This window comes from Buteo buteo, chromosome 28, assembly GCF_964188355.1.
Source record: "Buteo buteo chromosome 28, bButBut1.hap1.1, whole genome shotgun sequence".
Taxonomy (NCBI): Eukaryota; Metazoa; Chordata; class Aves; order Accipitriformes; family Accipitridae; genus Buteo; species Buteo buteo.
Window position 1 is genome coordinate 9180986 of NC_134198.1, and position 12716 is coordinate 9193701.

Consider the following 12716-nt stretch of genomic DNA (forward strand, 5'->3'; position numbering starts at 1 on the left):
TTTGCTTGCATTTGAACCTATTGTAAATGTGCAGGCTTTTATACTTGACGAGCCACAGCTACATTGCTGGATCCAAACTGTTTACATGACACCAGTATCAGTAAACTCATCAGCGTGGGAGAAAAAAGCATCAACATGAGCTACACATAGATGCGAAGCTTTTCTGCAGAAGTTATCCGGTCAAGAACAATGCAATATGGTCCAGTGCATTGTATTAGCTGATTTCCTACCCAAGCCTTGCATAGTTATTTTTATATCACTTTCCTGTGAGCTTTGCAAAGCTTAAAGCTATCCTTGTCTTAATGCAGTGGTGAAAATTAAAGAAAGTTACTGGTACCAGCTTCCTTTTAATTTACCAAGCCTGGATCATTGGTTAGTAATACCACTTCTCTTTCTGGGAGTGGCAGCTGATCGTGGTTATTGAATGCAGCAAGAATGTACTCCTGACAGCTCGCGAGCTCGTGCTGTATATCAATATTATCAAATACTTTTATCGGTGATTGACAGCAGTTTGCTCACTTTCATATAGGTCACTCTTAGGCTTAAAACGTGTTCCCAGATAAAACAGAGGAAATCATTTGTACGGACCGAAGCTAAAGCCCGAGGAGAGGCACGGCAACAGCTTGTAACGGTGGCCGCATTACTCTATTGTGGCGACAGTCAGGCAGTTTGGCGAGTATGAGCCAAGTAAGTGATGCTGCGGTGTAGGACGGCTGGGGCTGGACACGGCCATCGCGGAGGGCAGCGGCGACAGCCCCTTCTTCTTCCCCCCTTCTCTTCCACCGACTCCCTACGGCTGGGAAGAGGGCTGCAGCTCCGGCCTGGGGCACAACCGCCTCCGCTTCTCGTTCCTGCGGCCCGCCGTTGCGGTGCCACGAAGCCTCTGCTCCTACAAAAGTCAGTCACGCCTGAGGCCGCAGTGACAGCGGCGAGGCGGGGGGGGGGGGACACCCGCTGGCCGGCGATTTCAGAGGAATGGGGGAAACCAAACACGCCCGGCGGCTCCGCACAGCTGGAGGGGGAGCCCGGCTGGAAGTGCTGATCCCCCTCGCTGCCCCGCGGCGCCCACCCCGAGGAGGCCCGAGGCCCGAGGCCCGAGACCCGAGGTCCGAGACCCGAGGCCCGAGGCCTGAGGCCTGAGGTCCGAGGTCCGAGACCCGAGGTCCAAGACCCGAGGCCCGACACCCGAGGCCGGAGGCCCGAGACCCGAGGCCCGAGGTCCAAGACCCGAGGCCCGAGACCCGAGGTCCGAGGCCCGAGGCCCGAGACCCGAGGCCCGAGGCCTGAGGCCCGAGGCCCGAGGTCCGAGACCCGAGGTCCAAGACCCGAGGCCCGACACCCGAGGCCGGAGGCCCGAGACCCGAGGCCCGAGGTCCAAGACCCGAGGTCCGAGGCCCGAGACCCGAGGCCGGAGGTCCGAGACCCGAGGCCTGAGACCCGAGGCCCGAGACCCGAGGTCCGAGGCCCGAGGTCCGAGGCCCGAGGCCCGAGGCCCGATCCCGCGTCCCCCCGCCGCGCCCGCTCCCGGCCCCGGCCGCGGCCCGCGGGGCGTGTCGCGGGCAGCCCCGCTCCGCCCCAGGCCGGCGGGGCCGGGAGGGGCAGGGCCGGGGCCGGGGCCGGGGCCGGGGCCGGGCCGGGAGGCGCGGAGCGGGCGGCAGCGCCATGGGGCTGGAGACGGAGAAGGCGGACACCCGCATCTTCATGGCCGACGACAACTTCCCGCCGAGCGGCGGCCCGGCGCTGCCGGAGGCGGAGAAGTGCGCGGAGGACGAGCTGGACCGCGACCCCCACGGGCTGAACGCCCACCTGCAGGTGCCGCGGGGCGGCCGGGGGCCGGGGCCGGGGCCGGGGCTCGGCGGGCGGGCCGGGATCCCCCCCCAGCCCCGGCGGGGCGGCGGGCGGGGGTCCCCGGCGGGGTCCCCGGGTGCCGGCTCCGGCTCGACGGCAGAGCGTCCCTCTCGTTGCAGCTGGGGTTCGAGGACGTGATCGCGGAGCCCGAGCTAACCCACTCCTTCGACAAAGTGTGGGTGTGCAGCCACGCTCTCTTCGAGCTCAGCAAGTACCTGCTCTACAAGCTGCTGACGCTGGTCCTTGCCGTACCGCTGGCCCTGGCCGTGGGCATCGTCTTCGCCGTGCTCAGCTGCCTGCACATCTGGTAAGGGCGTTCGGCTGCCCGACGGCCCCTGGGCTCTGCAGGCAGCTCGGCAGGACTCCCCTCTTGTAGCACCGCTGCCTAGCCGTCGGCCGCCGTCCGGCAGTCAGACCGACTCGCATTATCTTGCTTTATTTGTAAAGGGAGAGAAAGGAAAACGATGTTTTCTCTCTGGTTCGGTTCCCTGCCCTGCTTTTGCCGCGTCTGTGTAAGCTCCGTGGGGCAGAGAGCCTGTTTTACCATTGGTATGCGCAACGTGTTCCAGCCTCGGCTGGCTTCGGGAGTAATAGTAATGATACCTTGGGTTTTTTTAAACTGGTTGTTAAGTTGTTAAAACGCATATTTGAAATGAAAGACTGGGCAGAAGTATTACTTACACCTGGCACCTTCTCAGTACGGTTACCTCTTTCATTTTTTCCCTCCCAGACTGAAGAAAGCTTTTGAGGGCCCAGCTCGCTCTTTCTTTGCTACTGCCACAAAATCTACTGTCACTGCCTTGCATCTGGTACATCAGCATCTCCAGGTGCGGCGCCCCAAAGCACTTCCACCTAAGGAAAGAACCCCTGCTGAGGTCAGGAAAGCTGCCTCTGGCCATGGCCCAGGTTCACAGGCAAATACAGTAGCCCTCCAAGTCACAGCAAACCTGGTGTACTTTAAACAGAATATACTGGCAAAATATTAGGGAAGAGTACCTTGAGACCAGAAAGGCAGATGACTGTAGAGAAGGAAGAAAGGCAGGGAAAAGAATGAGGTTGAGGAAAGCACTGAGAATCCAGCAGGCTCCAGAGGAAGGGGTGAATGCAGATTGTCAACGTCATCCTGCAAACCAGGATTTTCCATATCCATGGGTTTTGGGCAAGGTCTCATTTGACTTGGGTAAGACTGGAATCAGGAAGCTGTTAAGGAAAACAAAATACAATCCGGAAACTGGGAAACAAACTCAAAGCAATAGGAATACATTGGTTATCTGAACCTGCGGTTGCAATCTTGTGGGTGCAGGTTTTGAAAGTGGAAGGGAAGTTGGGGTTGATGACATTGTCATGAGCCACTTTGAAAACTGATTAACTCAAATTTTGGAGCATAGAGTTTGCATAATATCCAAAGGTGTTGCAATGTAGTTTAGAGCTGCCCACCTGCTACTTCTCTGGTCCCCAAGTTATTATGAACAGTGTATAGTGTGCCCAGTCTTGTAGGTCTGTCAGCTGTTGGTGTGCTGTAGTGTACCATGTGACTGCAAAAGGGTATGGAGAGCATATAGATATCCAGTAGTGGAATAGCTATGGAAGAATTCATCAATGCCGAATTTATTAAGACCGTAATAATAAGGTTTTGTGCTTCAGAATGATCTTGTATCTGGATTTCACAGCCTTGGTACATAGACGTGACTTTGACTGATCCAGGACTCAGAGGTCAGTTTCTATTTATGCAAGTAGTCCCTAGTGACTCTCTCAGGAACTGCGGGTTCTCAGTACATCTGAAATAGGACTGTCTTAATGTGGCATTTCATCTGAAAAGTTTCCCTTGACTTTCTGTGAACACACTTGCTACCCCAACAACTACATTTCTTTCCCTACATTCATTGTCACTACAGAATTGATCTTTCTTTTTGATCTTCCTTGCACCTGGGATGGGTGTGAAAGAATCAGTAGCGCTATCTGCACCCCCTTGGACCCCATCCAGTGCTACATCCAAAGCCAGCACTGTCTCATCTTCCCATAACCACAAGCTGGATTTGTTCCAACGGAAAGGTGGAACACACTGAGGCTAAGTTAGTTGCTCTGCAGCTCTCCATGTTCCAGATTTCATGGGAGTAAGGAGTTCAAAGTTTCTGCGTTTGAGAGGGTAGCGCAGGAGCAGTGCAGGTATAGAGACCATAAACGCATGGTACTGGCTCCCACGTAGCCCCATTGGGTCTGAAAAAAATAGTAACTCCTTGTTTTGTGGGTGAGAGGAAGGGAATTCCATTATAACTCTGCCTTCAGTTGTTGAAACGTCATGGGAAAACCCTGGGCACACCCTCCCACATGGCTGCCTGCAGGAGGGCTTATCAGAATCTCTGTGCCTCACTTTCATCATCCAAGCCAGTGAGATGATGATGTTGATCTGTTGTAGGGGAGCCTTTCCTGAGGCTAAATTCAAAGGTGTTTCAACAACTTTTCAAAGCGCTCAGGCACAGAGCTCTGTTGATTGTCACACATGTTGTTGCAGTTTTGTCAGCATGCTAAATATCCACAAAAGTCTGGCTCAGCATTCCTCGTGCATCAAGGACACCTCATGAGTTGCCCCCCTCATACCTGATAGTAAATATTGTCTTCCACCAGCAAAAAGATTGCTAAAGAAGGAAGCAAATATGTGAGACTTCATGGAAAGCAAAAAGAAAGCTGAGTAAAAAATATGTAATAAGAGACTTTAATTTTCATTTTTAACTAATGAAGATGGAGCATATTCCTGCTCTCAAACTGGCTGCTTGAGCCAGAATCCAGTTATATACTACCTGCTAAAAGATACTGATGGGCTGACACTGCGCCAGCTAGCGGGTTGGTAACCTACATACAGTTCAAGGAAAGCTCCTTCTCCACATTTCTTCTCCTTTACTGATGGCTGTCATTCTCACCACAGACTATACATGGCAGAATCTGTCAGACTGAGTTTTAACATCTTTCTGTGAATATTAGCAAGCTTTTAAACATGTCCTTAGATTGAGGCTGTTAAGGTTACTGATTTTTGAACGTAAGCAGAACACTGCTGGTTTTCCAGGCAGCACATGCAAAATCATGATATATATTACAGATAGGGGACTGATTCTTGTTCCAAGCCACATTTGCCACCTCTTGGAAATTAACACTTGAATCTCACATACGATTTGTTGTGGTCTTGCCTGAATTGTGTTCTGGTATGTTGCATATTTATGCTAAGAATCAGTGGTTCATTTGAGGACCCATAACTTGAGTCTTGGATCTGAGATGGGCTCTGAAGCACAAGGACTCAGCCAGCTTTATGCTCTTGTCATCAGGTGAAGCAGTAGGTACTGAGAGCTCCTCTCGACTTGAGCTTCCATTCACAGTGCTAAGATGCAGCCAGGGACTTATACGCAGAGAAGTAGATATGGACACGCATCGCCTCTTACCTCTTTCTCCACGACTCCATTTACGTAACTTACTGCTGTCATACTCAACCCCAAAACCATCTTCCTACTGGCTGTCTGAAATCAAAAGAAATTACAGTACGGCTATGCCATGAAGACCCACCTTATGATCTGGTGTTGCCTTGATCCCTCTGTGTTCATGTCCAGTATATATCCCTTGCCTTTGGAAGAGGAAGTAGGTGGATGTTGTCTTGCTTCCTTTTTAGTTTTTTCTTTTCCAGTCTACCCAGGTCCTGGGATATATAATTTTTGGTTTTAATGCACTTCATATACTATGTGTGGGTCCTGGAAGGCTTTAGTGGTTATCTCTTGCCTCACTCCTAAATATCCCAAGCGTTAATGGGACTCAACAAGAAGCTCTGCAACTGTTAGGTAATATTTAGTCGTCTGTTCACAATGCTTGCTTGTATTATAGAGCCATGCAAGACTTTTTAATTGAAAATCATGATGTAGTACATAAGCATACTTGGAATTAGGTAATTTAACCACTGAATGGTGTAGCATTTGAAAAATAGCATTAAGACATGTCTGAGGTTCCCTTTGGAAAAATTTTACAGGATAAGATGTCATTCTTCACTTTGAGGAAGGAATCTGAATTAATAGTGAATGAGTACTCCAACCACATTGCCCAACTCTGTGAAAAGTTGAGCTGCTTTGAACTGAAAATACCCTTACCAGTACGAATTAAATTGTGCTCTGCCATTTCCAAGAGGTGTTTGGTTCTTCACAATGTTCCTCAGGGATTAGCAGAAGAAAAGTAATGTGAGCAAAAGTGAGAAATGTTGATGGGTATAATTTTGTAGATGTCCTGCCTTGAACAGAAAGAAGGATAGGATAGGATGGAAAAAAATGGGGTAATTTGCTCTTTTCAGTTCAACAGTTCCCAAAAGAGGTGATTCCTTCTACTTAGTGAAAAGATGGGTATTTTATGATATATATACATAACAAGTTTCAATGAGAGGTCATATAGGTAGTTGAAATACCTTGGCTACGCTTCAGCTTAGATGCCAAATTCAACAGATTTCTTCGCAATACTGTACCATGTGGTAGCACTAGTAGTACCAATATTGCAGTAAATGTTGATATCCTTGAGATATGCCAACTTTACTTCCACTGTTAGACCTTACTCAAGCAAGCAGTCACCATCTCTGTGAATGAAGTGCAGACTGGGGTAAGCCCACAGCACCGGGAGTAAAGGATGTATATGTTAATGTTTATTTGACAGGTCACAAAACCAAATACACAGCTTCTAGTGGCACTTGGTTATTTATTTATTAAGTGTTCCTGGTCACTCCACAGAAGGCACGTTGCACCCTCAGATGATTTAGAAATGCTGCACGGTAGGATAACAGAACAGGATGCGTGCTTGTATACATGTAGATACATATGTAGACATACTCATGTATTTTAAAAGTTTGAAAATACCTTTTACTGGCTGTCTTGGGTGTAAAGGATTTTCTTCTCTGAGGAAAGGTGTTTGAGTAATTGTTGTCTAAGTAGACTGACTTTTATTTTAAAATTGAAAGTTATTTACATTAATTAGCTTTGGTTGCTAGCATGTTTCACATATCCTCTTATGGAGTTAGCCTACATTGTTTTCTGCATGCATTTACCATAGAATTGGATACCAAGTGTTAAAAGATTATAAAATATTACCAAAACATTTTGATGTTTATTGTATTTAACATTATCAAAAGAGGTTGAGTCCTGGTACTGTGTGAATGCCTTCTACAACAGCTGCAAGTAGTATGATCACTGCTTTTCCAGCCTTCCCTAATGACATCCTGGTGATTCACTACATCTTTTTGTGAAACTTCTGCATAGTGCGGTATTTGTTTAGTTTGTATTTTGTGTGATCCTGTCAACAAAGGGTCCAATAGAAATGTCGGCTTTCCTGCTTCTCTGCAATTCAGTTAGATTTAAAAAAAATGCAGGCCAAATTAATTTTAGATGGCAGCAAAGGAGCAGTGACATAGCCTTTATAAACTAACTGAAATGGAAAAGGGGTGAAGTCAACACAAGCTGAGTAGCCATTTCTGGTGTTTTCCCTGTGTTGCTTGGAGAAATACCATTTTTTTCCCCCGTTGCATTACTGATGTTTATCAACTGTATTCTAACACGTGAAGCCCTAATTTTATTCTCTAGAAATTATCCATTCTATATGCAGTGATACTGTAGGTGGTTATAAAACACATGGTTTACTGAGTTCAGTTTAAAACTAGATACGCATTATTCCAGTAACACTCACAGTTCTATATGGTGTGTATATTACTAGCTGTTTCAGCAGAGACAAAAGAAGAGAAGGTTTTAGAAAAACTATTCTTGTTTAAATCCATCTGGGTTAGCTTAGAGTGCAGCATAGACATACTAGTATATGGTGTGCAGTGTATGATAAGAGCTGAGAATCTGGTTAGACAAACACTGAAAAGAACTTATTTTGACTCCTTACCTTTCTAAGCTTCAGCTTTTTTTAAATGTACAATGTTTTTTTTTCTACTTTGTTATTCTGAGCGGTACTCATTGGATATACATGATACGTACATATTTTTCAGACTTATGATTAAATAGTAAATTAAATATTTCCTGTCATTCCAACCAAACTCAATGAGAGATCTGCAAAGGAATTATGTGGATGCAAGACTGGGATCTTAAATTTTGAATGCAACAGCGAACTAGAACAGAGTTTATCATCTTTCTCGAGAGAATCTATAGCATTTTCTACCTAATTTAGGAAATAAATGTGTTATATATGGCACAGAGATTTCTCAAAACCTTGCTGTAGTACCGCTTCAGTATCACATAAATTATTTATACATTTAATTTGTCTGTGCCCAAATAAGAACATCCAGCTTAGTGAAATGACACGGGGTTTGGGCCAGTACATGATTAAAACAGGAGAATAACTTAAAAGAGTGTGGCAGTTATCATGTCTCCACTGGCCCTGGTGAGCTGCCCATATGTGCACTTCTGGCTCGCCTCCGTTCTTAGTGTGCTTGGCTTAAGCCACCACTAATGACATTGCTTTGGAATTGGGACATATGGAGAGCATCCCCAGATGGTTACTAGTGCTCAGGAGATGAAAGCACAATACTTTCAAGTATGCACCCTGAGTGAATAAAAAGATCTTTCCCCTGACCAGGAGTTTTGACCTCATTGTACCTTAGTTTCTCACCCAAAACCAAAAAATTTTACAGGATCAGCAAGTCGCCATTTTTCTGAGGTTTGGTGTGTCTCCGCGCTATAGTAATCCAATGTAACTGGATATTGCTTTACTGTTTCTGTTTTATTGTAGCAACTTGTAACAGCAAAGTTAGATTGTTAGGAATGAGAAACCAATGGTGATGTGCATGCGTGCCGTGCATTTGTGCGTGTGAGAGAGAGGGGGTAAAAGAAACACCCGAAGAGAAGGCAGAGCAAGAACAGATCGTAAAGAGCGCTGTTCCCCGTCGATCAAACTGGGGAACGTGGTGTTTCTGTCAAGCCTCGAAGACCCACATTCAGATATGACCACAGCACACATGAGTCCTTAGGGGACGACCCTGTTCTTCACCCACAGCGCAATGGCAGCAGGGTTGCAGCGTATCACGTCCAGCAGCAGGGAGAGGACAGCAAAAGTTCACCCCTGTAAAAGGCATGTCCAAAAATCAGCTCAGCGTTCCCAGTTAGGAAGCAGAGACATGGTGAAAAGACAGCTGGCGTCTCCTCTGCCGTGTTGCACGCAGGTGATCCTGGCCAGAGGACCACATGCATCATGGTGCTTCTGCTTGTGCCGGTGTGTCGTGGTTTAACCCCAGCCGGCAGCTCAGCCCCACGCAGCTGCTCGCTCACTCCCCTCCGCTGGGATGGGGGAGAGAATTGGAAGGGTAAAAGTCAGAGAAAACTCAGGAGTTGAGATAAAGGCAGTTGAATAGGTAAAGCAAAGCAAAACAAGGAATCCATCCCCACTGCCCCTGGGCAGGCAGGAGTTCAGCCATCCCCAGGACAGCATCCATCACGCCCAACGGGGACTGGGGGAGACAAATGCCATCGCTCCCAACGTCCCCCCTTCCTTCTCCTTCCCCCAGCTCTATATGGGGAGCACGACGTCCTACGGGCTGGGATCTCCCTTGGGTCAGTCGGGGTCGGCTGTCCCGGCTGTGTCCCCCCCCAAGCCCTTGTGCCCCCCCAGGCTCCTCGCTGGTGGGGTGGGGGGAGAAGCAGAAAAGCCCTTGGCTCTGGGTGAGCACTGCTCAGCAGTGATGGAAACATCCCGGGGTTATCAACACTGTTTCCAGCACAAATCCAAGACAGAGCCCCATACCAGCTATGATGAGGAAAATTGACTCTACCCCAGCCAAAACCAGCACAAGGTGTGAGGCTGTGAGCAAACAAAATTCATGGAGAATGAGCATGAGAGTATAAAATCAACTTGTTGTGCAGTCACTTCCTCTTCCATAAGATCTCACACTTGTGTTTGGTTATCCTGATTTCCCTGTGCTATAGTAGCAGCAATCTTCAGTTCTTCCATTTTCTCTTTTACAGGATCGTGGTGCCTTTCGTGAAAACCTGTCTCATGGTCTTGCCTTCAGTCCAAACTATATGGAAGAGCCTGACAGATGTTTTCGTCGTACCATTCTTTCAGAGCCTAGGCCGATGCTTTGCCATGGTTAATATACGCTTGGACCAAGAGTAAACATCAGGGACGCGACACTGCTGTAATTGTAGCTGGTGTTATACCTCTTTGCTAACCTAACATACAAGCACTTACCATTCATTCCAAACTGTTAAATTACAATGGCTGGTTTAAGTGGGAACATGCTATTTTTTCTAAAACTCATTTATTTTCAGGGAGATCGGTTTAAGAACAAGTAGGCAGTTTTCATAGCTCACTATTTCAACAACAGAGTGAATGCGGAGTATGTTGGCAACACTTTATTTTAATGGTACGCCCATTGCTAGATTACAGGAGAATTTGCGTGGAGGTTTAATAGCCACCATGGTGATAATGATTGGCGTTATTACTACAAATATTTAAATAGGCTGTGATAACCTCGGTGAAACTGATCTCTAGGGTTTCCCATTGACTTTACTGCAAGTCCACCAGTGATCATTTTTGGCCCTCAATATGCAGAATGATCAACTCAGACCTTTATTATCAGCAGTTAAAATGAATGTGACTCATTGCATAAGCATACAGAGAAAGGCATGGTTGTGTAATTCTCCTATACGGGGGGGGGGGGGGAAGCTCCCTAGAAGTTTATCCCTTAAAATAAGGTGTTACCTAATGATTTGGAACATCAGCTAATATGTATATTTTATTTAATGAGAGGTTAACTTTGCTGTATATTTTGTACCTTTGTAAATGGCACTTGATTGGTTTTCTCTGAAGCATTATTTCTACAGTATTTAACCAACTTATTAAGCAGCAAGAGTGAGACACTGCAAAAAATGACTTTAGATAACTAAAATTTCCATTTCTAAATGATGTAGATTTTTAAGTGTTGCTGTGCAATTCTAGTATATTCATTACACGTGGTTGCGTATAAAAGCAAAGATCATAAGTGTTTTCATACAAGACTATGCGAAAGAATTGGAAATATCTGTTTATGAGAAATGTTTTTTATTAAAAATGGGGTGTGGTAAATGCAACCCTGCCTATTTCTGTGTATTATCTGTGTGAACATTGTGATATTTAAAATGATAGACACTATGCTGGCACTTTAACTACGTAGCAAGCTCTTATAGAAGGCAAGTGAGTGTAATTGGTATCCTTGTCTAATTCTCCTCACCTAATGACTTGACTCTCCATGTTGCTTATTTGCTACTTTAAAGCCTAACCCATAAAAAAAAATGCTTCTTCCTGCTGCAGCTAATGTGGGTTTGTAAACCAGAATAACAGAACATATGCAGAGGTACATTAAAATTACATTAGCCTTCTGACAGGCTTATGCTGCTGTTTTCTTAAATGCAGATGATAAGTTTCAATTGTGAAATGTTTGTATGATTTGGAATATTATTTTCTAAAATGATATCACGGATTTCTTATCAAACAAGAGATATATAATAAAATAATAAAACATCAGCTTTTTCCTATTTTCAACTTCATTTTGTCAGGTTTTTCAACGTTTTAAAAAGCTCTTACAATGCTGAACAGCATAGAATACTATGCAGTTCTTCCAAAATATGGGAGAGGGAAAAGAAATGGATGAGCACCAATACGGTTCCACTATTATCAATTGCATTTAACTTCTTTAGAGTAGAAAATGATGTATCTCTGTATGTAATTAAGCCCATACAGAATGATTGCTTTCTCTGAAGCAGGTCTCAGTGTAGAATTTTGGCTACATTCAAAAAACCACTTAATTCTTTTTACAGGTGCATGCTTTATTTACAGATGAGCTGCTGAATTTTCCTTTTCTTGCTTATTGGCCTGCAGAAGCTAGCTAGCTGACACTGTATATTCTTTGTACATTGAGAACATCTTTGTACGTTAAAAATATTTTTACAATTAGTGCCATTTAGGGAGGGATTCATATGGCTTTTCAAAACTGGATCTTAATGATTAGTGCCCATGGGAACTTCTCTGGAGTTTTTTTCTTCTGCAAGAAGTTAGCTCGCTGTTCATATGTGCTCTTCAAGATACCTTTCTTATGTTAAAAATGGAAATATCTCTTTTGAAAATAAAAATTGGTCAGGCTAGGCTTGAATTCTTTTGAGAGTTATTTTCTTTTACAACGTCCAAGGATTTTTACAAAGGTATTTTCCACAGAAAAATATCCCCTTGATGAATTCATTTTTAAAAAAAAAAAAAGAAAATAAATCAATCAGTACTAGTCCTTGTGTCTAAAAGGAGCTCTATAAAAGCCTAAACTTTGAGGGAACTCAGGTCTGGATCCAAGCTTTGAGAGTGAGGCCATTCCCTAGAGAGTAAGTATCATTTAGGTCATGCATGCCTGGATATATGCATTCTTAAATAGCTTACTGAAGTCATCCAGCTCTAGCTACCACAGACAATCAAGTAGAATGGTTTGGTTTGTTCTTATTTTGATTTAGGTTTGTCATTAATTAGTTCTTTTCACCGTTTCTCTAGCTGTTACAAGACTCAAGCAAGCTTGTAATTAAGTAATTAAAGCTGTTGGTTTCTTACATATTTTATAGTAGCATCTTTCTCTGGAACAGATGTGCTTTTACTATGTGAAAATGCATTCTTAGGCTTAGGGTAAAATATTAGATGCTTGGCAAATATGCTTACTTCATCCATGAAAGGAGTGGAAGGAAGCATGAATATATACAGACTCTCCAATACTTAGGTGTAAATCTGCCCCGGGCAACTCTGCTGGCAAGTGTTCTCTGGATTTTGTGGATTTGACAGTTCTGACAGACATCCCGAAGCTCTGCCACAGCTGATACTGTCAGTAGCTTACAGCATTGTTGGACAAC

General features: G+C 45.2%; 1 protein-coding gene across 1 annotated transcript; it reads left to right on the forward strand.

Annotated features, from left to right (window-relative positions):
• The first annotated feature begins 1621 nt into the window (after window positions 1-1621).
• CAV2 (caveolin 2) lies at window positions 1622-10944 on the forward strand. The gene is made up of 3 exons (XM_075059055.1): window positions 1622-1812; window positions 1968-2155; window positions 9819-10944. The coding sequence occupies exons 1-3, from the start codon at window positions 1663-1665 to the stop codon at window positions 9967-9969; spliced, it is 489 nt and encodes a 162-aa protein (XP_074915156.1). The 5' UTR covers window positions 1622-1662; the 3' UTR covers window positions 9970-10944.
• Window positions 10945-12716: the final 1772 nt, after the last annotated feature.